The sequence below is a fragment of the Corylus avellana genome, chromosome 11 (genome assembly GCF_965113065.1).
Source record: "Corylus avellana chromosome 11, dhCorAvel1.hap1.2, whole genome shotgun sequence".
NCBI lineage: Eukaryota > Viridiplantae > Streptophyta > Magnoliopsida > Fagales > Betulaceae > Corylus > Corylus avellana.
Window position 1 is genome coordinate 12,930,909 of NC_142500.1, and position 24,198 is coordinate 12,955,106.

The following is a 24,198-nucleotide window of genomic DNA, read 5'->3' on the forward strand; positions in this document are numbered from 1 at the left end:
CACCTGTGGACTTCACTACATCCTATTCGTATATAGTGTTGCCACCAACCAATGCTACTCATTTTGATTTGAAACCTCATGTCATCCAACTCCTACCATCGTTCCATGGTCTAGAACTTGAAAATCCTTATAGTCATGTAAAGAAATTCAAGGACATATGCGCCACTTTCAAATTTCAAAATTTCTCCGAAGAGTCTGTTCATCTCACACTATTTCCTTTCTCTCTACAAGAGAAAGCTAGGGCATGGTTGGACTCCAACACGCCCGGATCCATTACATCTTGGGAAAGCTTGTTAAGCAAGTTCTATAACAAGTATTTCCCAATGTCAAAGGTCAATGAATGCAGAAAGGAAATAAGCTCCTTCACTCAAGAGGAGGATGAGAAATTTTCAGAGTGTTGGGAAAGGTTTAAGGAGTTGTTGATAAGATGCCCCCCACATGGATATGAGAAGTGGAGACTCGTTCAATTTTTCTACCAAGGATTGACCCAATCCAACCGTAGAATGATCGAGTCAATGAATGGGGGAGCATTCTTAAGTTTGACAGGGGATGCAGCATATAAGGCATTAGACAAGTTGTCCGACAGCTCACAGCAGTGGGATTTTTCGAGTTGTCGGGATAAATCTGCCCGTATTCCCAAGAAAGGTGGCATCTATGAGGTTAAGGAGGACACTGATTTGAGGATAAAGATAGATGCTCTGACCAAGAAGGTTGAAGCCCTTGCAGTGGGTCAATCCGTAAATGCCGCCAACACATTCAATGTTGATGGCTGTTCAATCTGTGCTAATCCTATGCACTTAGCACAGAATTGTCCATTTTCACTGGCTTTTGCCGAGTGCGCCATGGAACAAGTGAACGCCTTTAATGACTTTAGGAAGCAAGCAAGCGGACCATACTCAGAGACATACAATCCAGGGTGGCGGAACCACCCTAATTTCTCATGGAAGCAGAGCCAACCAATGAATCAAGGATTTCCCTCACAGAATCATGGTTGTTCAACTCAACCAGTGCAATATCCTGCATCTTCGTCACAATCATCGCTGGAGGAAACGATGAAGGCATTCATACAATCGAATAGCCAGACCATACAAGAGCTCAAAAACTCTACCATGGCAAATACCCCAAGCAATAGATGAAGTAAAGAATGCCACCATGGTTAACACCCAAGCAATTGCGAAGATGGAGAGTCAGATTGGACAGATAGCCAATCACTTGGGTGAGAGAGAAAAATGGAAATTGCCCATTCAGCCCGTGCCCAACCCAAAAGGTCAATATATGGTTGGGAATTTCTCAAATCCTGCACACGGACAAGAACATGTGCAAGCAATTGTCACTCTGAGGTCAGGAAGACAAGTGGACAATCAGGTGGTTGAGAAAGAAGAAGACCCTGCAGGGCAAGAAAAGGAAAAGAGTGGCAACAAAGAGAAGAGAGATGCCGAGCCATCTACAGCCACACTCATTATTGAGGACCCTCCTAGGTCATTTATGCCGAAAGCACCTTACCCTGAAAGGTTGCAAGCCCCCAAGAAAGGAGGGAAGTTTGAGGACATTCTAGAAGTGTTCAAGCAAGTCCAAATCAATATTCCATTTTTGGATGCCATCCAACAAGTGCCTTCTTATGCGAAGTTCTTGAAGGATTTGATCACAGTTAAGAGAAGAACAAATGTCCCAAAGAAAGCATTTCTGACCGAGCAAGTTAGCTCCATCCTTCAGTGCAAGTTGCCCATTAAGTATAAGGACCCTGGGTGTCCTACCATCTCTTGCACGATAGGAGTCAGTCGAATTGAGAAGGCTCTTTTAGATCTTGGGGCAAGCGTGAATCTTCTACCCTATTGAGTTTACCTACAATTAGGGTTAGGGGACCTGAAGCCCACGTCCATGACACTTCAATTGGCTGATAGGTCAGTTAAGATACCACGGGGAATCATTGAGGATGTTTTGATCAAGGTGGATAAGTTTTACTTCCCCGTGGACTTCATTGTGCTAGACACAGAGCCGGTCAAGAATGTTGGCATTCAAATACCGGTGATTCTAGGGCGACTATTCTTAGCTACGGCTAACGCCCTGATTAATTGTAGGACAGGGGTGATGAAGATTTCCTTCGGAAATATGACAGTGGAGCTGAATATCTTTGATATCAGCAAACAACCATTGGAGTATGATGAAGTGAGAAATGTATGCTTGATAGAGGAGATTATGGAAGAGACAGTGAATGAATCAAGCATAGAAGACCCCTTGGAGGCATGCTTTGCTCAGTTCGGAGAGGATTTAGATTTGGACAAGTTGCTTGAGCAAGCAGATGCAATTTTGGAGACTGCTCCTCTTGTGAGCAGTGAGACGGAGGAGACAACAACACTTGATCCCCCAAAGAAGGAACTTAAGCCTCTACCGGATAACCTTAAGTATAAGTTCCTAGGTCCAGCAGATTCTTTGTCTGTCATTATAGCTTCGGATTTGGTTGATGCTCAAGAGGAAAAATTGCTAGAGGTGTTAAGACAGCACAAGGAAGCTATCGGTTGGACCATTGAGGATATCAAGGAGATCAGTCCCTCAGTGGTGATGCACAAGATACATTTAGAGGAGAATGCCAAGCCATCGAGGGAGCCACAGAGAAGGTTAAACCCAACTATGCAAGAGGTTGTGAGGGCTGAAGTGATTAAGTTGTTGGATGCAGGGATCATTTATCCAATCTCGGATAGCAAGTGGGTAAGCCCAATTCATGTTGTGCCAAAGCAGGCTGGATTGCCGGTAGTAAAGAACAAGGATGATGAGTTGGTCCCAACTCGTATTCAGTCCGGATGGAGAGTTTGCATAGACTACCGCAAGCTAAATGCCGCCACAAGGAAGGATCATTTTCCACTCCCATTCATTGATCAGATGGTGGAACGTTTGGCTGGGCACGCATACTATTGCTTCTTGGATGGTTATTCTAGATATAACCAGGTCCCTGTGGACCCCGAAGATCAGGAGAAGACGACATTTACCTGTCCTTTTGGGACTTTCGCCTACCGTCGCATGCCCTTTGGGTTATGCAACGCACCCACTACTTTTCAGCGGTGCATGATTAGTATTTTTTCTGACATGGTAGAGCGTTTCTTAGAGATTTTTATGGACGATTTCTCTGTCTTTGGTTCATCCTTTGATGAGTGTTTGCACCGCCTGACTTTGGTATTAGTACGGTGCAAGGAGAAGAACCTGGTGCTCAATTGGGAGAAGTGCCATTTTATGGTCAAGCAAGGTATTGTATTGGGGCACGTCATATCCCAGAGGGGGATTGAGGTTGATAAAGCGAAGGTGGATTTGATTTCCAACCTTCCACCCCCACGTACAGTGAAGGAGGTTCGCTCTTTTCTGGGCCATGCAGGATTCTACAGGCGGTTTATTCAAGACTTTAGCAAGATTGCCAGGCCTTTGTGCAAGTTGTTGGTGAAGGATGCCCCATTTGTATTCGATGAGGATTGCAAGAGAGCATTTGGGGACCTTAAGAGCATTCTGACGTCCACACCCATTATTCAGCCACCCAATTGGGGTGTACCTTTTGAGATCATGTGTGACGCATCAGATTATGCCGTTGGAGCTGTTTTGGGGCAGCGTATTGATAGACTCGCCCATGTCATTTACTATGCGAGCAGGACTTTGAACGATGCACAACTCAACTACTCCACCACGGAGAAGGAGTTGTTGGCAGTCGTTTTTGCACTAGACAAGTTCAGATCCTATTTGCTAGGATCTAAAGTCATCATCTTTTCGGATCACGCAGCATTGAAGTATCTTTTTTTGAAAAAAGATGCTAAATCTCGTCTGATCCGATGGATTTTGCTACTTCAGGAGTTCGACATAGAAATTCGGGACAAGAAGGGTTCCGAAAATGTGGTGGCGGATCATTTGTCTAGATTGACTGTGGATTACACTGAGGACGCCAGCCCCATTTCGGAGACTTTCCTTGATGAGCAATTGATGCACATTGCTCATGAGCCCGCACCATGGTTTGCTGACATAGTGAACTATCTTGTCACCGGCCAACTGCCTCAGCAGTGGGGGCGACAAGATAGGTCCAAATTTTTGTCCGTGATGAAACATTTTTTCTGGGACGATCCTTACCTGTTCAAGTATTGTCCCGATCAGATCATTAGGAGGTGTATACCTGAGCATGACCAATCCAATGTCATCTCCTTTTGTCATGATCATGCTTGTGGAGGCCATTTCAGTGCTAAGAAGACCGCTGCCAAGATTTTGCAGTGTGGATTCTATTGGCCTACCCTTTTCAGAGACGCCCACGCTTATTGTATATCTTGTGAGCGTTGTCAGAAGCTAGGGAGTATCTCTAGAAGGAATATGATGCCCCTCAGTCCCATTTTGATTGTTGAGATTTTTGACGTATGGGGCATCGATTTCATGGGACCTTTCCCGAACTCCTTTGGCTATCTGTATATCTTGGTTGCTGTGGACTATGTGTCCAAATGGGTGGAGGCGGTTGCATGCAAGACCAATGACCACAGAGTTGTGGTCCAGTTTTTTAGAGACACTATCTTTGCTCGTTTTGGTACACCTCGAACAATTATAAGTGATGGAGGTAAGCATTTTTGCAATCGGATTTTTGAGCAGTTGATGAAAAAGTATTTCATCACACATAAGGTTGCCACCCCGTATCACCCACAGACGAGTGGACAAGTTGAAGTTTCCAATCGCGAGATCAAGCATATTTTGGAAAAGACGGTAAACCCCAATCGAAAAGATTGGTCTATCCGATTGAGTGACGCACTGTGGGCATATAGGACAGCTTTCAAGACCCCGATTGGGATGTCACCCTATCGGCTTGTGTACGGGAAGGCATGTCATCTTCCCGTGGAGTTGGAGCATAGAGCATATTGGGCCATCAAGCAGCTGAACTTCAATCTTTTGAAGGCTGGCTCATAAAGGAAGCTCCAACTCAATGAATTAGAGGAGCTGAGGAATGATGCTTATGAGTCTGCGCGGTTGTACAAGGCACAGATGAAGAAGGCTCATGACCAGAGCATTTTGAGACGATCTTTTGAGCCTGGTGAGAAAGTCCTTCTTTACAATTCACAGATGCATCTTTTCCCAGGCAAGTTGAAATCTTGGTGGACAGGCCCATTTATCATTCGGACAGTTTTTCCTCATGGGGCCATCGAGATTGAGGATCCTCAAAACGGTAACACCTTCAAGGTAAATGGACAGAGATTAAAACCATTCTTAGAGTTGAGGAGTAAGGAGATTGAGACGACATTGTTGGAGGATCCGAGTTATTCTGAGTGATTGTCGTCTTTTGTGGAGAGTCTGGCTGAAGACTTAAAACTTAGAGCTTGTGGGAGGCAACCCTCATTCTTTCCCTTACCATTTTATCTTGTTTGTTTGTTTCTGTTGTGTTTTTCAGGGCAAGTTTCTGCCATTCAAGTTTGGGGGAGCATTCTCCTACATTACACCCGACTTGCGCCGCGCACCTGGTATTGTATCTCTGGACCCATTGGGGACAATGTGTCATTTTAGTTTGGGGGTGGGGTAGACATTTCTCTGTCTTTTTCCTTGATTATTCGTGTTGTTTTGTTATATATATATATATAATAAAAAAATAGAAAACAAAAAAAATATCTGCTATGTTATTGATTAAGCAAGGGTAACACCTATTCTGTGGTTTGCATGTCATTGGTCTGTTTAGCATTTTGAACACATCATGTCAGTAGGAATCTGAGTCTTTTGACTCATTGTTGGATTAGAGAGATTTCACATGTTCGAGTTTATCACCACGAGCACACTAGCACAGAATCGGTGATGTATAAGATTTGACTTGATTAGGGTATATTTTGAGATAGGTAGGATGAAGTGTGATGAAACCCTGGCTTGAAAAAAAAAAAAAAAAAAAAAAAAAATCAAATCAGTTTGAGCTTCTCATTGAGTAACTGGACCTCATGCCTCACAAAGCATTGAGTGTTTGCGTAAAAAGATGAGAAACCTAACTTGGTTGGTTGTATGGCTAGTTTGGCTTCGTAGCCTAGTTGACTTGAGTAATTAAGCCCTTAGGGATGTTTCTACATCCAGTGCCCTAAAACCACTTGGTTTGAGAGTCTTTGGCCCAACACTCATTACATGGGTCAATTAGAAAGCTTAAGGAAGCTAAGCATTGCACAGCCTATACAAAAAAAAAATAAAAAAATAAAAATAAAAAAAAATAAAAAAAATTAAGCCTTGGTTGTTTCATCTGAGCAAATTCCTATCACATCTAAAGTACACCCAAGTTTGAGAATAAATTGAAGCCTCCGAATTTTATGCTAGTCTCACATTGCACTTATTGGAACATGTGTTGTCTCAAATTTCCATCTTTGAGTTGAATGATTTGTGCTTATCTTGATGATGTGATTGTGGTGTTCATTATGATAAACCTACTCATGATGTTAAAAACCATGTGTTTGTGTGGAAGTCCTTGTTTATGAAATAACATAGTGCATAAATGTTTGTGGGTATCATTCCTGTTAAACCCTCACGAGACTTCACTCGTCCTCTAGGGATACCTAGGGGTTTAAAAGGCTTGTTGCATGCGCTAAATGCAATCGTATATCCCACGAAAGATGGATTTATCTTTTGTTTTCTATTTTTCCATTCTTGTTTTTAGTTTTGTATTGCTAAGGGACTAGCAATATGTAAGTTTAGGGGTGTGATAAGTGCTAAAATATTTATATTTTCAGCCCTTAACTTGCATGTTTTAATCCTTTGGTTTTGGTTAATTAGGACATTTTACTGCATTTTTGTATTTTCTTTGTTTTATAGGCTTTTGGAAGAAAAGAAAGCATTTCTGGAAAAATTCCAAGCTTAAAGGGGCAAATTGGGAAGACCTAGAGGATATGGTTAAGCTTAACCAATCATGGTTAAAGTTTAAATCAAATAAAGGAAATGATTAATTCGAAATTTCTCAATTTGAAGTCAAATCGGATTGGATGCAAAATTGGATTCTGAATACGTCTCGGTATTTTGACCATAACTTTCATCTCAGATATCCGATTGAGGTGATTCAAGCGGCATTGGAAAGCTAACTCAAAATACTACAATTCATTATGAAATAGCATTTTCCCAATTCGGAGCGCCGCAAGATAGGACTGCAATTCTGGGCGAATCCTATTCCGATTTGGGCTTAGGTTTTCTTTATCCTAATTGGGCTTGGACTTAAATCTCCGAAATTCCTAGGATTACTAGGGCTTCTAGGGCTCTCCTAAGCCATATAAATAGACCTCTAAGCCTCACAATTGGAGGAGGCCGTTTTAAGCTAAATTACGACGTATTGCCGTGGGGAAGCTTTTGCTTTGTTTTCCATTGTAAGTTTTATTCTTTCAATGATGACAATTCAATTGGTGATTATTTTTGTTATCATGAGAGGCTAAATCTTTCAACTAAGGTTGAAGATGAAGCTTCGTCATTGACAAACTCATGTATTCTCGTATTTTGTTTATACAATTTTGACTTCGAATAAGGATGTTGTAGATTTTCATTCAATTGCTTGATTTATATCTTTTAATTGAATGTGATGAACTCTTATGTGTTGGAGTTGGATATTTGATGTGTTTCATCCTTCCGATACATCAAATCATTCGATTGAAATCGGATATCCGTTGTGATTCGTTAACCAAACGGATACATAGAATGATTTAATTTCGAATCGGATATTTGTTGTGATTTGTAAAAATGGGTGGATTCATTGAATGATTTAAACTTGATATTTGTAAAACATCGAATATAGTTTTTCGATTGTAGGAACAAATACGAGAATATAGAGTTAAGATTTGGCGAAGTGAATTCTAAAACCTTAGTGTTCTTTACCATTTTATTTCATTATTTTCTTTAGTTTATGTTTTATTTTGCACGACAAAAATCACAAAATTCGGAACTAGGTTAAAATAGAGTTGGTTTAAATAGAAATTGGTTTACACAACACAAATCCCTGTGGATCGACCTCGCACTTGCACACACGCTATATTGCACACGACTCGTGCACTTGCGAGTACAATTAAATTTGTACACCAGTCACCACGTCTGCAAATTAGGTCGTGTGATGTTATCCTAAGGTTGGTCGTCATGGTTGAGCTGGTGGATCGTGGTGTAGTTTTTTGTTGTGGTTTTATGATATGTTAATATATTTACCAATGTGTAGTATGATAGAACTATGTAGTTGTATGTGAAGTTACTTTGTTAAAGACATTAGTCGATATGTTGGATCACGAATCTAGTAGTCCCATGGGGATTTGTTTACTTTAAATACATTAGTGTCATGTGTTGTGACACTAATCTTAGCCAATATGTGTTGTTTAGAGGATTTTTTTTTCCTTTTTTTATTTGTTATTTTTCATTTTTTGGGTTATGAGCAATATGTTGTTGCCACGCGTTGCTTACTAAACATATAAGATAAACCTTAGTAGGTTTCCATAAATCATGGTTTATTTAACCGGAGTTATTTTGTTTTATAAGTATTAGACTCTGTGTTGGATCATGAATTCGCCAATTCCATTAGTCCCATGTGAGATTTGTTTAGTTTAAATGCATTAGTCCCATGTGGGATTTGTTTAGTTTAAGGGTTTAGGGTTTAAGGTTTAGGGTTAAACCGTAAACCCTAAATTGGACCTCAACCCTAGTTTAACTCCATTAGTCCCAAGTGCGATTTATCTTGCATTATTGTGTTGAAGACCAGGGGGAGGTGTGTTCAAGACCTTCCAACGAGTATGTAGTACGCAAGATAGTGTTGAAGACCTTATTGTGTTCAACAACTTTCAATAAAGATCCTAAAACCAAAACAACATACGAAAAATACCAAAAGCTATAAATTTGATTAAAGATACTGATACAAAAACAATATACCAAAAATAATACCAAAGCTGTGCATTACATTGAAATATCCTCATACCAAAACAATAGACCAAAAATTCTCAAGCTTTACATTACATTGAAATATCCTCATACCAAAACAGTAGACTCAAAACATTACATTGAAATATCCTCATACCAAAACAATAGACCAAAATTCCCAAGCTTTACATTACATTGAACTATCCTCATACCAAAACAATACACCCAAAATTCTCAAGCTGTACATTACATTGCAATATCCTCATATGAAAACAATAGACCAAAAATTCTCAAGCTTTACATTACATTGAAATATCCTCATACCAAAACAGTAGACCCAAAACATTACATTGAAATATCCTCATACCAAAACAATAGACCAAAAATTCTCAAGCTTTACATTACATTGAACTATCCTCATACCAAAACAATATACCCAAAATTCTCAAGCTGTACATTACATTGCAATATCCTCATATGAAAACAATATACCAAAGATGTACATTACATTCACATATCCTCATAACAACACAACATACCAAAAATAATACCCTTGTCGTAAATTACATTCAAATTTCCTCATACCAACACAATAACAATACGCATACCCCTGCTGTAAATTACATCCAAATTTCCTCATACCAACAATAACAATACGCATACCCCTGCTGTAAATTACATCCAAATTTCCTCATACTAACACAATAACAATACGCATACCAAAACATGTCATTGTGCTAAAGTTAGCAACCAACGTAAAAACAGCATACCATTGTACTAAACTTAACAACCAACACACTAAAACAGCATACCATTGTACTAAACCATTGTACTAAAATTAGCAACCAACATACAAAAACAACATGTCATTGTACTAAACTTAGCAACCAACATAGCAAAACATGTCATTGTGCTAAACTTAGCAACCGACATACGAAAACAACATGTCATTGTACTAAACTTTGCAACCAACACACCAAAACATGTCAATGTACTAATCTTAGCAACCAACATAGCAAAACAGCATATCCTTGTACTAAACTTAGCAACTAACAAACCAAAACTACCTATTTACATGTCATTATACATAACACCTAACATACCACAACCAACATCGTAATAATTTACAAGTATAAAACCTCTCTGCCTATGGCTTCCAATCTAGATTTTTTCTTTTTCTCTAGCCCTCCATAATTTCTATTCCTTCTTTGACTGTTGTCACAATGCGCTTGCCTTTCACTTGGTTTGACAATGAAGAAGCATTTGCACCACCTCTACCTGCCACAGATGGCGTTCCATCACCCCTTGCTGCCCCACCCCTAGTTGCAGTTGATACAATTGAACCACCTCTTGTTAATGGGCATTTTCTTGCAGATCCTGAACTTCAGCCACCCCTAGTCAATGGCCCTCTTCTTACAGCAGTTCCAGTTTCACAGTCATCTTTAGTTAAGTCAATGTGTATTGGGGCAGTGGTTTTTTTGGGAACATTCTGACAAATACCAAGTATTCGATCCGAATGGCGAGTCCTTGTTGCTAGCCCTCCTATGGACAACTTAGGAACTAGTATATCATCTAGATCATCTGTTAAGGGTCCAAGTGGCTCACCCCATGATGGAGGTAGTTCAATGCCTGCACCAAATCCATGTTCAAGTATAGCTGGTCTACGTGGAGATGAGCCTTTGCCATCATTAGCAACTCCAGTTGCAGGTGATACGCCCTCTTCATCAGCTACTGCAGGGGGTGATACTCTTCCTTGTACATCACCCCCGGGGGGTGGGAAATCTCTGCATACATGGGCAAAGCCAGGGGGGAGGGTGTGTGCTCTCACTCGTCAACAAGATGCGGGATGTGGATTTCCTTTCTATTGGAATGTGCACCAACACTTGTAGATGCTTTGCTGTTTGATATGCCCTTCTTCTTTATATGTAAAAATAAATAAATAAATAAAACAAATCAAAAAATAAGTTACATAAAATACAATTATGAGAGTTAAAAAAAAAAAAAAAAAAAAGAAATCATTTGATCGAGGTACTGTTTTGAGCTACCTCAAAAACAGTAGCTGACTGTGGACCACGTAGTCCACCACACAATGCCCTAAGTAAAGACATTTCCTGCTAAAATACAAAACTGGTTTTAGCACAATTGCATGATATTGAACTTGTTAAACGATGGACTACAATAATACCAAAACACTTAACAAAATAAAGACAATTGTGCGAAATAATTAAAGTATCTTCTCTGTAACTTTTTTTTTTTCCCTTTGGTCCCTTTAGGTGTACTGGAACCATCCCTTTGTGACTACACACATAAGAACAAAAATATATTTAGTATCACAATATTACCATGTATAAAAGTAAATAAATAGGGAGTCCTTAAAGTACCTTCTCCACAACTTTTTGTTTGCCTTTGCTCGCTTGAGGTGTACTAGAACCAACCATTTGTGACTGCACACATAAAAACGAAATTAGATTTAGTATCACAATATTACCATGTATATAAGTAAATAGGAACTCCTTCCACTACCTTTTGCACAATTGTTTGTTTGCCTTTGCCTTTTGTCGCTTTAGGTGTTTTTGAACCAATACTTCGTGACTGCACACACAACATCAAAGACAAGTTCAGTATCATGTATAACAATGAACTATAAATATTATAAAACATATCTTTATTAAATATGAGCTATATGTATGAGAAACTTACATTTGGTGTATCCAACTTCTTGCTATTAGATGCTTCACTTCTATTGGTTGGACATGCCCTTTTATTGTGTCCAACGCCGTTACACTTCCCACATTTCATTCGTGCTCCGTACTTCCTCACCCTATATGGATTTCTCGGGTCCCTGCTCTCATCGGGTGCCCTTCTCCTTAGCTTCTTTGGCCTACCCAGGGGAATTCTTCCTCTTGGAGGCTCCAACTTATCATGACTTGTTTTTATCCACTGTTCCTCACTGGGCATTGGGTATATTACTGGAGCATATGCCTTCTTGTAGACCTCAATAGTAAAGCACTCATCAACATAGTCTTCAGGGTCCCCACAATCATAGAGTATAGTAGCCATTGCATGGGGACATGGGATTCCAGTAATTTCCCACTGCCTACAATCACACCTCCTTCTACCAAGGTCTACCACATATTGTCTATTATCCGGACAAGTAACTTCAAACATAGAATCACCAGCATACTGTGCAATGCAGTCAATTGCTTGTAACCCAATTTCTTTCAACTTTGCAGCAATCCTGGGGGTTAACTTCCCAGTCAACTGCTCTATCCCTTCCCTCTTAGCTTGATATCTCCGCATCAGCTTCTTCCGTATCATCTCCAACATGGTCAAGATGGGCTTGTCACGAGCCTTCAAAATATATGAGTTGAAACACTCACAGATGTTGTTGACTAGGAGGTCGCACTTTGGGTAGTCACTAAACCATGCCCTAGACCATGTACTAGGGTCAACCTTACTCAAATATTCATATGCGGGTTCATTCATCTTCTTCAACTCTTCCATATGATCATTGAATTCATATTTTGTGTATAAAGATGCTACAGACCACAACTATTCTTTCAGTGCCTACCCTCGATGCTCCTCAATGTCTCTAAAGTTGGCATATAAATGCCTAACACATATTCTGTGATCAACCATGGGCATAACAACCTCAAAAGCTGGCATTAGACCCTACAAAAATATATATATATATATATATATATATATATATATGTATATATATATATGTATATATATATATGTATATATATATATGTATATATATATATATTATGTTAGCAAAACAGTAGTCAAACAAATTGCATGAATATTTAAGTTGTGAACAAGAAAACAATTTACCTTATGTCGATCTGAAATGAATGTAGGCCTAGCATGCCTGGCATGGGTACAAAGATCAGAGAGAAGGGTTTCAAGGAACCAGATCTAGCTATCTTTAACCTCGGCTTCGACAACCGCAAAGGCAATTGGGTACATGTTGTTGTTCCCATCCCTTCCAACTACAGAAAGGAGTTGGCCCTTGAATGGTCCTTTTAGGAAGCACCCGTCTACCCCAATGATCGGCCGGCAACCCTCCAAAATGCCTTTCTTCATGGCTGCCAAACAAACATATAGTCTTCCAAATTTTGGAGGCAAATTTGGGTTTGGTCTGTCAACTTTCATAACAACACAGCTTCCACTATTAGTATGTCTCAAGGTTTCACAATTGTCCCACAACCTCCCATATTGGTCCTCAAGATTCCCATACAATCTTTGTTTGGCCTTCCTCCTAGCTCTGTACATCATACTTGGGTTCACATCAACACGCCATTTCTCCTTCACTTCATGTTGGATTACATCCAACGGCATGTTGGGCTGAACCCTAAACTTCTCAATTAGATTCTGTGCTATCCAAGAAGAGTTGACAATGGTGTTTCGGTATTTTTGACCACATATGTGTTTAGAGTGTACTGATCTTACCTGAAATGATTCTTCATCAGGCATCTTCCTTCCATACACCCTGTAATTACATTTGGCATCCCTGTATACCGCTACACACCTCATTGTTTCATTTTTCGTAAATTTGACATCCTTTCCCCTCTTCACATTGTACACCCTCACAGCTTCCCTAAACATTTGAATGTTTGGAAATTTCATCTCGAGTTTAATGACTGGATCCACTAGATCCATAGCATGAAAGTCGACTGCACGTGCAGATTGTGTTTCACAATCTTCATCACTGATGACTGGCAACTCAAGTATATCACCCCTAGCCATTTCGGAGTTGTCATCATCATCATCATCATCATCGTCGCCGTCACAAGATGTATTCAATTTACGGCTATTGTTATCCCCTTCACATCCGTTAACACCAGCATCTCCCCCATCATTACCACGATGATCACTTCTATCATCATCACCCTCACCTTCATCATTATCATGTTCATCCCCTCTATCACCCTCACCCTCGTCATTATCATGTTCATCACCCATAGCATCCTCACCCTCTTCAACACCTCTTTCATCCCCATCCTGTTCCTCTTCCTGACTATTTGGTTTTGTATTTGATGGTCTAGCCCCACTATCAATGTCATCAAGATTACATCAAAAAGATCTTCATCATCACTAATCCTATCACGCCACCAAAGGTCATTAAGGTCAACCCTCCGTCCGTCCTCATCTTCATCCTCCTCATCTTCTTTATCAACTACACCCTCTTCGAAAGAAACAACAAATAAGTGAACTACACTATGACCAGTGTGCGTAGCAACCATAAATAGTACATTATGGTCAGATGTAATCAAATGCAAGCCATTGACTAGACTTTTACCAAGTTCTTGAAAAAAGATTAAATCCCCCAAGCTGTACCCATGCTGTCGACATATGCCTTCCAATTCGAAGTATGACAACTCATCAGGGTCAACACTCTCTGTATGTACTACCACATCACCCCCCACGTACTCACATCTAAGTGTCTTGTTGAATCTACCACCATGGTGGACCTCAAACAATAACCTTGAATTGGCTATCCTACAAAGTGAAATAAACATTTTTTAGTGAATAATTTGATTCAATTGGCCATCCTAAACTAATAATTTGAAATTAATTTCAAACTCAATAACATGTCACATATAGGAGATGCATTAGAAATTGACATGGTTAATTCCATCCAAAAGCCAACAAACCCAAACCACCATTTGAAGGAAACAAAAGAAATTAAGAAATATATATATATATATATTTCTTAATTTCTTTTGTTTCCTTCAAATGGTGGTTTGCCAAAAAACAGAAACCCTAAGATTCTCCGAATCATCCACCTAGTGGGTGCATGCCAGCAACAAACGTGAATTATATTAGTGTGTGGCCCTCATTTTATCTGGTACATATTTTATATGTGTATGTGTGTGTGTGCATCTCTTCAAAGAAAAGTTTGATTCACAAAAGAGAATTGACATTTCCCATTGCAATTTTCAGAAATGGGGGTTCAAAATTGTAAATCAATAGAAAGGAGTAGAAAAAAAAATCCAATTCTAAGTGAATATAATCACAAGTGCAACAAGAAGATGGAGCATATGATGATGATTTGTAAGTCACATTTTTCGAGTCTATCAAGATTGTACCTTCATTATAAAAACAGGGAGATATATATAGCCAAACACCAATACAGTTTTTACTTTAAATTCCAACCAAAATCCAATATGTGGTTGCTTACATTTGTCCCTCATCCAACTTCCAAGTATATATATATATGTGTGTGTGTGTGTGTGTGCATCTCTTCCAAAGAAAGTTTGATTCACAAAAGAGAATTGACATTTCCCATTGCCATTTTCAGAAATGGGGGTTCAAAATTGTAACTCAATTGGAAGAAGCCTAAACCCTAAAAAAAATTCCCCCAAAAAACTCCTAGTAGATGGTCCAAAATTAATTGCAAAATTGGGGCATACCGACAAAAATGATGAACCCAAAATATTCAACAATTCACAAATAACCCCAAAACCCCAAATTAACAAAAAACCCTAGTACATGCTCCAAAATTACTTGCTAAATTCGAGCATACCGACAAAAATGATGAACCCTAAAATATTCAACAATTCACAATATTGGGGCATTGTAACCCCAAAACAATTCAACACCCTAAACCCTAAACCCCCAAAACCCCCAATTTTACAAAAAACCCTAGAGTAGATGGTTGACAATTAGTTGTAAAATTGGGGCATACCTAGATAGCAAGCGAAATTTATGGGAACAAGTTGTTTGCTTTCTACTGTCCCCTTTCTCCACGCAATGGGACCACGAACGGGGGACCACGAACAACTTCACGAAATTTTCGGCTGGGTGTTGTCGTGATGTGTCGCGTGGGTGGGGTAGAAACCAAAGGAGACCACGTGATTTGCTGCTTGAATACACGAGGGGACCACGCCTTTGGAACTTTCTTCTTCACCTTGTCGTGCTTCAGCATGTGGGTGTGTGGGGTGTGTGGGTTTGTTGGAGTGAAAATGTCGAGCAAGTGTGTGGGTGGGGTTCAAAAGGGGAGGGTCAGTCAGCATGTAATAATATTGAGGGCAAAATTGGAAGGTATTGAGTGAAAAAGTCACGTGAGGAGCACGTGGGCCGAGTTTCGTCCATTTAGACGGAAAAATCAAACGGAAGGTTTAAATTGCCCAAATTTTGAAACTTTAGGGGGTTAGATTGCCAATTTTTGAACTTCGGGGTTAAAATTGCAAAACTCCTGAAACTTCAGGGGGGTAAACTGCATTTTTCCCTTTTTTTAATTTTGTTTTAGAAAACGAAAATTTTTATTTTCTTCAACGAAAATTGTTAATTTTTTAAAAATGAAAATTTTTATTTATTAAAGTTATAAAAATAAATAAAATAAATAAATAAATAAAAAATCAATTTTTATAACAAAAAAATTGGAAAATTTTTAATTTTTTTCTTATAAAAAGGATTTTTTTAAAAAAAAAAAATTAAAATTTGCCACCCTTTAGATTTTTTTTTTCTATTTTTTTTTTTTAGTTTTAGGTTTTTTCTAGAAGTTTTAGTGTTCTTTTGTTTTTAATTTATTAAGGCTAGTTTCGTCATTTGGGGGAACATTGACAATTTTTGATAGTTTGAGAGGGACATTGTTACAGTTGAAAGTTTAGGAGGGACACTGTCAATTGAGTGGTAACTTGAGGGGGTTATGTGAACTTTTCCCCCTTTTTTTTATTTCTTTTTTTATTTTTAACTCCATTGGTCAATCGAAACTAGAATAAAATCAATTTCGTTAGATTTTTTCCCAAAGGGTTAACGGGTGTCAATCTCATTGAAACGCACCATTTTTCCACATTAGCATATTAAATTTTTATTAAATAAATTTTAAAAAAAAAAAAATTTATTTGAAGGGGTGGCCAGCTATGGGGCGGCAGGGGCTGCCACCCCCCAACACCTATGGGGTAGCTCGCAACCACCCCATGGGTGGTTTGAGGTGGCCTTGGCTCACGGTCACCCATGGGTGGTTAGAGGTGGCCTACGATTGGTCTGGGGTGGTCGAAGCCACCCTATCGCCCAATGGGGGTGGTCCAGCCACCCTAAACCACTTAGAAGCCACCCCATAGCGGTTGGGGGTGGCTAAGGGTAGTAGCCCCACCCCTGGCCACCCCTTCAAATTTTTTTTTTTGTTTATATTTTAGATTTAATTTTTAAATTTAATTAATAAAAAATTAATATACTAACGTGGCAAAACGGTGCATTTCAATGAAACTGACGCACGTTAACCCTTTGGGGAAAAATCTAATGGTATGAATTTTATTGTAGTTTCGATAGACCAAGTAAAAATTTGAAAAAATCAACTTAGGCATTTTACAGTTTTGGCGTATTGACTTAGAGACTTATAATATATTTACCTTTACTTTTTATTACTATCTCAAAGAAGAATGTTACATTTCTAAAAAATTAAAAAATTAAAAAGTTGATTCACAGATGCTGTGTTACCAATTACCATCTCATGAATTAGTGACACATTTCTTAAAATAATAAATCTCATATGATGATGACACATTATTTGGAAACTAACTTTTGAAAAAATAAATAAATAAAAATTGAAAAGTGTAGCATTTGCCCTATTCAAATAAATAATAATAATAACTACAAAGCAATTTTTTTTTTTTTTTTAACTCTTTCATATCAAACATTCTTACCTTTTTTTTGACGTCAATCAATTTTTACTGCAAAAAATTACAAGAGAAAAAAAATAATGCCTTTTACCAAAAAGAGCATATGGGACATAAGTTGTCACAAAGTCTGAGACAATAGGATCATAGATATTGTTATACTTCAATCCCATTGAAGATGGAGTTTAACTCCGAAAAGGGGATTGGAATCCCCAGCAATAGCTGGGGAATTGCCCATCATTTTTTTTTGAAATCCTGGTCATTGAATATCATCAAAGGTCTATAAGCCGTTACGTGTCCCACTAATTAAAAAAATAATATTTTATTATTTAAATTGTAAAAATAAAATAAAATAAATAATAAAAAATTGGGGTGGTCGGCCACCCCAGCTGAGTCATGGGGGTGGCTCCAGCCACCGCTAAGGGCCGGTTGGGGGTGGTCAGAGCCACCCCCAGGGCCCCAGGTGGTGGTTCGACCACCCCCAACTAGTCCTTGGGGGTTGTTCCTGCACACCCCCAGGGCTCAGCTAGGGTGGCCGGTCACCCCATATTTTTTTTTATTTTTTTTTATATTTTATTTTTACAATTTAAATAACAAAATATTATTGTTTAATTATTGGGACATGTGGCGGCTTGTAGACCCTTGGATGAGATTCAATGACCAGAATTTCAAAAAAAAATTAATGGGCAATTCTCCAACTATTGCTTGGGATCCTGATCCCGGAAAGGGATGCTAGCATGCTACGGACCAAGATTCCCAGTATTCAGTACTTTCTTGGCCATAGTATTTACTAAGTCGGTTTCTTTTATATATATATGTCTCCTTTCTTTCTTTCTTTTTTTCTTTTTTTTTTTTCTTAATAGTTTTTTATGACATTTGGTGTTAGTTTTGTATATAGAAGTAGTATTAGACCATCTCCAGCACATATTTTACCTAGTGAAAAAGCACTATTCTTTATTTTACCGACTCATTTTTCTATATAAGCTCCAACATATTCTTTACTTCAATCTCTACTTTTCTTTAAATATTATTATTTAATCTTTTTTATTTATTTATTTTTTTCACTTTTCTCTCTCTCTCACACACTCTTTCTCTCCCTCCGACTTAACCCAAACCCCCGTGGCCAACCTCTGCAATTATCTCTTCCCACTCCTCTCTCTCCCTCCACACCACCACAACCCAAGAAAACTTTAATTTTTGGAGCTTAAATAACGCTACCAGAAGAAGGATTTGATACTAGAAGAAAAAAGGATTTGATACGATCGGCCTATGGTGGATCTGAACACCTACTACGACGGTGGGCTTGGTGCTCATGTTGGGAAATTTTTTGTTTGAATTTCGGATGATTTAAAATGTGGTTAATATGAAGTTAGGAGCTGGATTTCATATATTTTGTTAGTTTTGGTGCTCATGCTGGGAAATTCATGGCTTGGGTGCTTTCTCTGTAATGGACAACTGTCTTACTCGCAAACCATATGGAATTGAAAGCTACTGCAACAAACAAGAGAAAATCAAAAGCTTGATCTTGAGGAATTGAGTCAGTCTCATGGGGTGTAAGTGAAGAAGAATGATTTGATATTAGAAAGAAATATGAGAAGATGGGTTGTTGGATGGGTTTGTCCAGAAAACTAAGAATGCCTCGGTGAGGAAGAGGAAGAGAGAGAGGGGGAGGGAGAGGGAGAGGGAGAGAGAAGAGAGGAAAATTTTTTTAAAAAAATATGAACATTGTACTAGAGTAAATAACAAGAAATTGCTATTACTGTAGCGAAAAGGTTAGTTTAACTCTTTTGAAGCTAATTTGTTGGAGCGGAAAAAGGAGCAATAATAATTAAATATAACTAATATTGCTCTTTTACCTATTCTGTTAGAGTTGCTCTTAGGAAGAGAAGATGATAAGTTTGCAGTAAAATTTAAAAAAGGCCACCAAAAAGAAGATGAAAAAAAAAAAAAAAAAAACAAAACAAAACAACAACAACAACAACAACAATTGGAATTAATTAAACTAGACTCTGAATTGAAGAAGGTTGGTATCCATATCCTCCTGAAGTCTAGGCTGAGAAGGGAACTTGGGAAGCAAACTGGCAATGTGCTTCGCCGTTTCTAAATAGTTTCTATGTTTACATATCTTATTTCTTTGTTCATCGTCGTCAGACGCTTTAGAATTGCAATCTTCTAAGTTTAAGACGTGAACATTGTAATTATTTTCTTTCCTGATCAGTAGCTCCTTAAGTGCCTTTTTCTTAAAAGTCCAGCTTCCTGTTCTCAAATTGAAGTAGTACAGAGGAAGGAATCGTTGCCCATAAATAGCTAGAAATTCCAGTGCAGCTAAAATAAACTCAAACTCCTCCTCTGACATGTAGTAGGGAAAGCTGATTCTAGTCCATCCGGGTTTTGCTCCAACGTAGCCCTATAAAAAGGTAAGAAAATCATTGTGATTTTCCGCATGATAATTTTCATAGTCTCAAGGCATGCATGCAGGAATTACCTCTAAAATAGTAGCTCTGAGGGCAAGTGAATGGGCGCCATCGACATTAAGCAGGATGTGACCATAGGGTCCAGCACAAGCGCACCCACCTCGAGCCTGGATGCCAAACAAGTCGTTCAAGAGTGATGCAACCAATGGTCCATGAAGAGGCTTATCTCTCTTGTTCCCACTCTCTCCCCACATGTTAAGCGCATCCCTTATCTCTCTGCTATTGTTTTTGAGGCCAGACAAGGTGGAATTGGTTGTACTATAAATGAGGAAAGACAATATGGCTTGTCGTTTCGTGGTTGTATTTCCTAAAATGCAGATGTTCTTGTTTGGGGGAAGCCTCTGAAGCGCTCTTCGTATGTAGGCTTGCTCTTGTTTTTCAATCACTTGGTAGCCAACGTATTCCTTTACCCAGAAAGCCAATGCTGCTCTAACTGTTTGGATTATTTGTGGCGTGCCACCGTTTTCCCTTTCTTCAATGTCATCCACATATAATGTTTCCTGCAATTGACGAAGCATGGTAGATTAACGTACATGTGATAAACATGCTGCTTGGAACTTTTCAGGCAATTGGGTCCAGCAGACAAGTCAACAGAATTATCCAAACAAGAGGATCAATTTACCTTTTCATTAAAGCCGTTGACATAATTAACAGTTCCTCCTCCACAAGTTGACGGTGGAAAAGATTTTAGGAGATAAAGGGCATTACTCATCAGAAGAATGCCAGGGGATCCAGGGCCACCGAGAAACTTATGTGGGCTAAGGAAAATGGCATCATAGCCATCCATCTCTCCGGACCTCATGTCAATCTCCACGTAAGGACCGCTAATTATAAACACATTAAAATTTCAAGCCAAGTAATTAAATGCACTAGCACCTTGATTCAATTACGAATGTAAACTTGAAATTATAAAAATCATTTCTTTCAATTATCTTTCATTTGGGTAAATTTATCATTAAATTTGTACGGAACCCACGTGAGCCTACAAATTTAATGGATAAGTTGTTGTGCAAAAAACACACAATCACAATTATGGTTAAATAATGCAAGAACAATCACACACAAACACCAAGATTTAAGTGGTTCTCTCAATGTGAGGTACGTCCATTGGCGGAGGCGATCACAAAGAAATTCACTATGAAAGATGGAGTACAAAAATATAATAGAGAGAAAATCACTCAGACCCAAAACTCCAATACACCCAAATCTCACTATCACACAATAGAGATTATTCTCAAATGAGAAAACAAAAGACAGGAATACAAACTCTTCTTCTTTTGCTAGGATACGATGGTAGTTGGTCTCTCTATTTCTTTTTCTCTCCCGTAGTAGCACCCTTTATTTTTCTCTCATATTTTGGCACCTTCAAAATCAAGAAGAAAACAATCAGCACTCTTTGTCTTCTCTCCTTTATTTTTTCTCTTGTCTCTAACTCATGAAACCAAGAAGAAAATACAAGAGGTGCGGCACACTACTCTGCTGCCCTTCAAACAGCAGCCCACATTATGAACTCCTTGCTGAATTAGTAAATCCTTCATTCTTCTCTACCAAAGAGAGAAATTGTTCTTCCCATTAAACTTCTCAACTTCAAACTTGGTACTCGTCATATTTGCTGTCAATTTGATTTCTCGAACCTGAGCTTTAATACCACTTGTTGGGTGGTCTTGAGCCTATGTCAACCCCAAAAGCTAGCTCAAGAGGTGAGACTTTCCCTCACACTTATAAAGTAACCACCAGCCCCTTCCACAATCGATGTAGAGAGTGTTGAGTGGTCTTGGGCCTATCTCAACCCCAAAAGTTAGCTCAAAAGGTAAGACTTTTCCTCACACTTATAAAGTGACAACCGGCCCCCTCCACAACCGATGTGGGATAACCCCAACAATCTCCCCCTCACACATTAGGTTCGAGGTCAGAGCAACGACAACCCGTTTCTCTTGTACTGTCGGGCCGAGATTTGTTGGTAAACTTGGGCTCTGATACCAGTATTAGGTGGTCTTAGGCCTTTCTCAACCCTAAAAGTTACCTCAAGAGATAAGGCTTTTCCTCACACTAATAAAGTAACTACCAACACCTTCCACAACTAATGTGGGATAACCCACACATCGGGCTCTAGGTCGGAGCAACGACAACTCGTTTCTCCCTTAAACTGTTGGGCCGAGACTTGTTGGTAAACCTGGGCTTTGATACCAGTGTTAGGTGGTCTTGGGCCTCTCTCAACCTCAAAAGCTAGCTCATGGGATAAGGCTTTCCCTCATACTTATAAAGTGACCACTAGCCCCTTCCATAACCGATGTGGGATAATCTCAATAATTTTCCCCTCACACATCAGGCCTTGGGTTGGAGCAGCGACAACCCGTTTTTCCTGTGGATTGTTGAGCTGAGATTTGTTGGTAAACCTGGGCTCTGATACCAGTGTTAGGTGGTCTTGAGCCTATCTTAACCCCAAAAGCTAGTTCAAGAGGTGAGGTTTTTCTCACACTTATAAAGTAATCACTAGCCCTTTCCACAACCAATATGAGATAACCCCAACATAATTGATTGAATTTTCAAATAAAAAAAAAAAATTGTTAAAAGATAATTAAAAGAATGACGTGTACGTAAGATATCATGGCTCCTTATGTCTATTTGTACCTTGCTGCAAAATCAAAGCATGCAAAACCTCCATATTGGTGAAGAAGTGTAGCAATTGCTCGTGTATGCGAATAAATTCCAGTGACGTTGCTACAAGCCGAAAAGGAACCCAAAATAGGCCTGTTGGCGTGTTTATACGATTCAAGTTGCAGTTGTAGAGCCTCCATGTCTATCAAACCGTCATTATCCAAACCAATCTCTACTACTTGACCCAAGCTTTGCCGCCATGAAAGAAGGTTTGAGTGGTGCTCATAAGGCCCAACAAAAACCACCCACCTTTCCTCCTTACCGAGACATTTTAGTACCCTGTCTCTCAAAATTGATGGCACGGCAATACCCATTACTTCTTGAAGCCTTTTAATAGCTGCAGTCGTGCCAGAGCCGCAGAACAGGAGGGCATCATCATGGCCACCACCCAAGCATTTCTTGATGTACTTGGTTGCTTCGTGCACCAATTTTGTGGTCCGATGCCCCACGTAATTGTCGCAAGTGTGAGTGTTTCCTATGTATGCAGAGTTGGGTATTCAAAAGTTGAATAAAAAAAATTGATAATGCTTGAAAATCACTCATTATCTTTAACATTTATAGTAGTAGGCAAGAATTTAAGTCAAACATGAATGAAGTAGTTGAACGTTGAGAGTTGAATATTATGTTTTTGGGTAAAAAAGAATTTGATTAATTAGGGAGAGTGAGATTGTAAAGGACTTACCATAAAAGGGAAGAACGTTGTCGGTGACGTAATTTTCTATATATAGAAGAGACCGGCCGGAGGCGGTGTGATCAGCATAAGTGAGTCTTCTTTTCCCGAAAGGAGAATCGATTTCTGCATCGCCGCCAATGATTTGAGAGCGCACCCAAGCTAGTTTTTCCTCCGGGGAGTAGTTCCATGGCACACCCATTTCCAGTGTCCTGTAGGATTCGGAGCGACGGCAACGGTCGTCGGATGGTAGAGCAGTCCTTGGTCTGTTTGCGGCATCGGTGCTCCAGCTGGCACATGCTTTGCTGTTGTTTTTGTTGACTTTTTCAGCAGAAACAACCTCTCTCGACATGAGTTGCTCGAAATCCAAAATGGGTTTCTCCCATTCCATGTTCTAAGAAGGTAAATAAGAAATAAATAAAAGAAAAAAGCGATTGAAATATTTGAAGAAGAAGAAGAAGAAGAAATGCGTTGCAAGGAAAGAAGAGACGGATCTGGTAAGTATTTAAATAAACGACAAATGGGACATATAATATATTTTTTTTTTTTCAGGCGGTGCCGCCGTACATCTAGAGTGGTAAACTGGTAATAATTGAAAGGATGTGTTTGTCAAGGACTTAACTCAATTATTTCTCTCCAAATTAATGTTAATATTCTTATTTTTATATCTTATCACTCAATTTCTATTATTATTCAAATAAAAAATTCACTACAGAACAAACTTTTTTACCATTTCATACAAAATATTTTTATTTTTATCTCACATTAATCAAATCTGCTATAGTTTCAATCCATTTCATTTTTCAAGACAGTACTTGTGCAAATAGAGCAAGCAGTTTCGATCAGCCAATGAAAAAAATGTATTTATTTCAAACTTTTTGCTGCCTGCCGGAGGGTAAGAGGACATTGTTTGTGTATT

At 39.0% G+C, this 24,198-nt stretch overlaps 2 protein-coding genes and 1 pseudogene across 2 annotated transcripts; 1 reads left to right on the forward strand and 2 right to left on the reverse strand.

The window, feature by feature from the left end:
* Positions 1 to 1,275: 1,275 nt before the first annotated feature.
* LOC148583110 (uncharacterized) lies at positions 1,276 to 10,736 on the forward strand (annotated as a pseudogene).
* Positions 10,737 to 10,862: 126 nt separating this feature from the next.
* On the reverse strand, positions 10,863 to 13,008 carry LOC148583111 (uncharacterized). Its single transcript, XM_088511562.1, has 5 exons — positions 12,688 to 13,008; positions 11,548 to 12,519; positions 11,371 to 11,439; positions 11,229 to 11,291; positions 10,863 to 10,958 (listed from the first exon to the last, which is right to left on the reverse strand). Exons 2-5 carry the CDS (start codon positions 12,349 to 12,351, stop codon positions 10,863 to 10,865), a joined length of 1,032 nt encoding a protein of 343 aa, XP_088367688.1. The 5' UTR covers positions 12,352 to 12,519; positions 12,688 to 13,008.
* A 6,471-nt stretch (positions 13,009 to 19,479) lies between these two features.
* LOC132190737 (uncharacterized) lies at positions 19,480 to 23,670 on the reverse strand. Its single transcript, XM_088511922.1, has 5 exons — positions 23,292 to 23,670; positions 22,583 to 23,084; positions 20,574 to 20,775; positions 19,963 to 20,451; positions 19,480 to 19,884 (listed from the first exon to the last, which is right to left on the reverse strand). The coding sequence occupies exons 1-5, from the start codon at positions 23,668 to 23,670 to the stop codon at positions 19,480 to 19,482; spliced, it is 1,977 nt and encodes a 658-aa protein (XP_088368048.1).
* Between the last annotated feature and the right edge of the window lie 528 nt (positions 23,671 to 24,198).

Excerpts from the sequence above, each read along its gene's own strand:
- LOC148583111 (XM_088511562.1), bottom strand. The coding sequence starts at position 12,351 with ATGGAAGAGTTGAAGAAGATGAATGAACCCGCATATGAATATTTGAGT. Across the intron at positions 11,292-11,370 it reads AACAAACAATTGTGCAAAAG|TCACAAATGGTTGGTTCTAG; the intron begins GTAGTGGAAGGA and ends TTATGTGTGCAG. Across the intron at positions 10,959-11,228 it reads AACAAAAAGTTGTGGAGAAG|GAAATGTCTTTACTTAGGGC; the intron begins GTACTTTAAGGA and ends GTATTTTAGCAG.
- LOC132190737 (XM_088511922.1), bottom strand. The coding sequence starts at position 23,670 with ATGGAATGGGAGAAACCCATTTTGGATTTCGAGCAACTCATGTCGAGA. Across the intron at positions 23,085-23,291 it reads CAACGTTCTTCCCTTTTATG|GAAACACTCACACTTGCGAC; the intron begins GTAAGTCCTTTA and ends CTGCATACATAG. Across the intron at positions 19,885-19,962 it reads TCAGAGCTACTATTTTAGAG|GGCTACGTTGGAGCAAAACC; the intron begins GTAATTCCTGCA and ends ACCTTTTTATAG.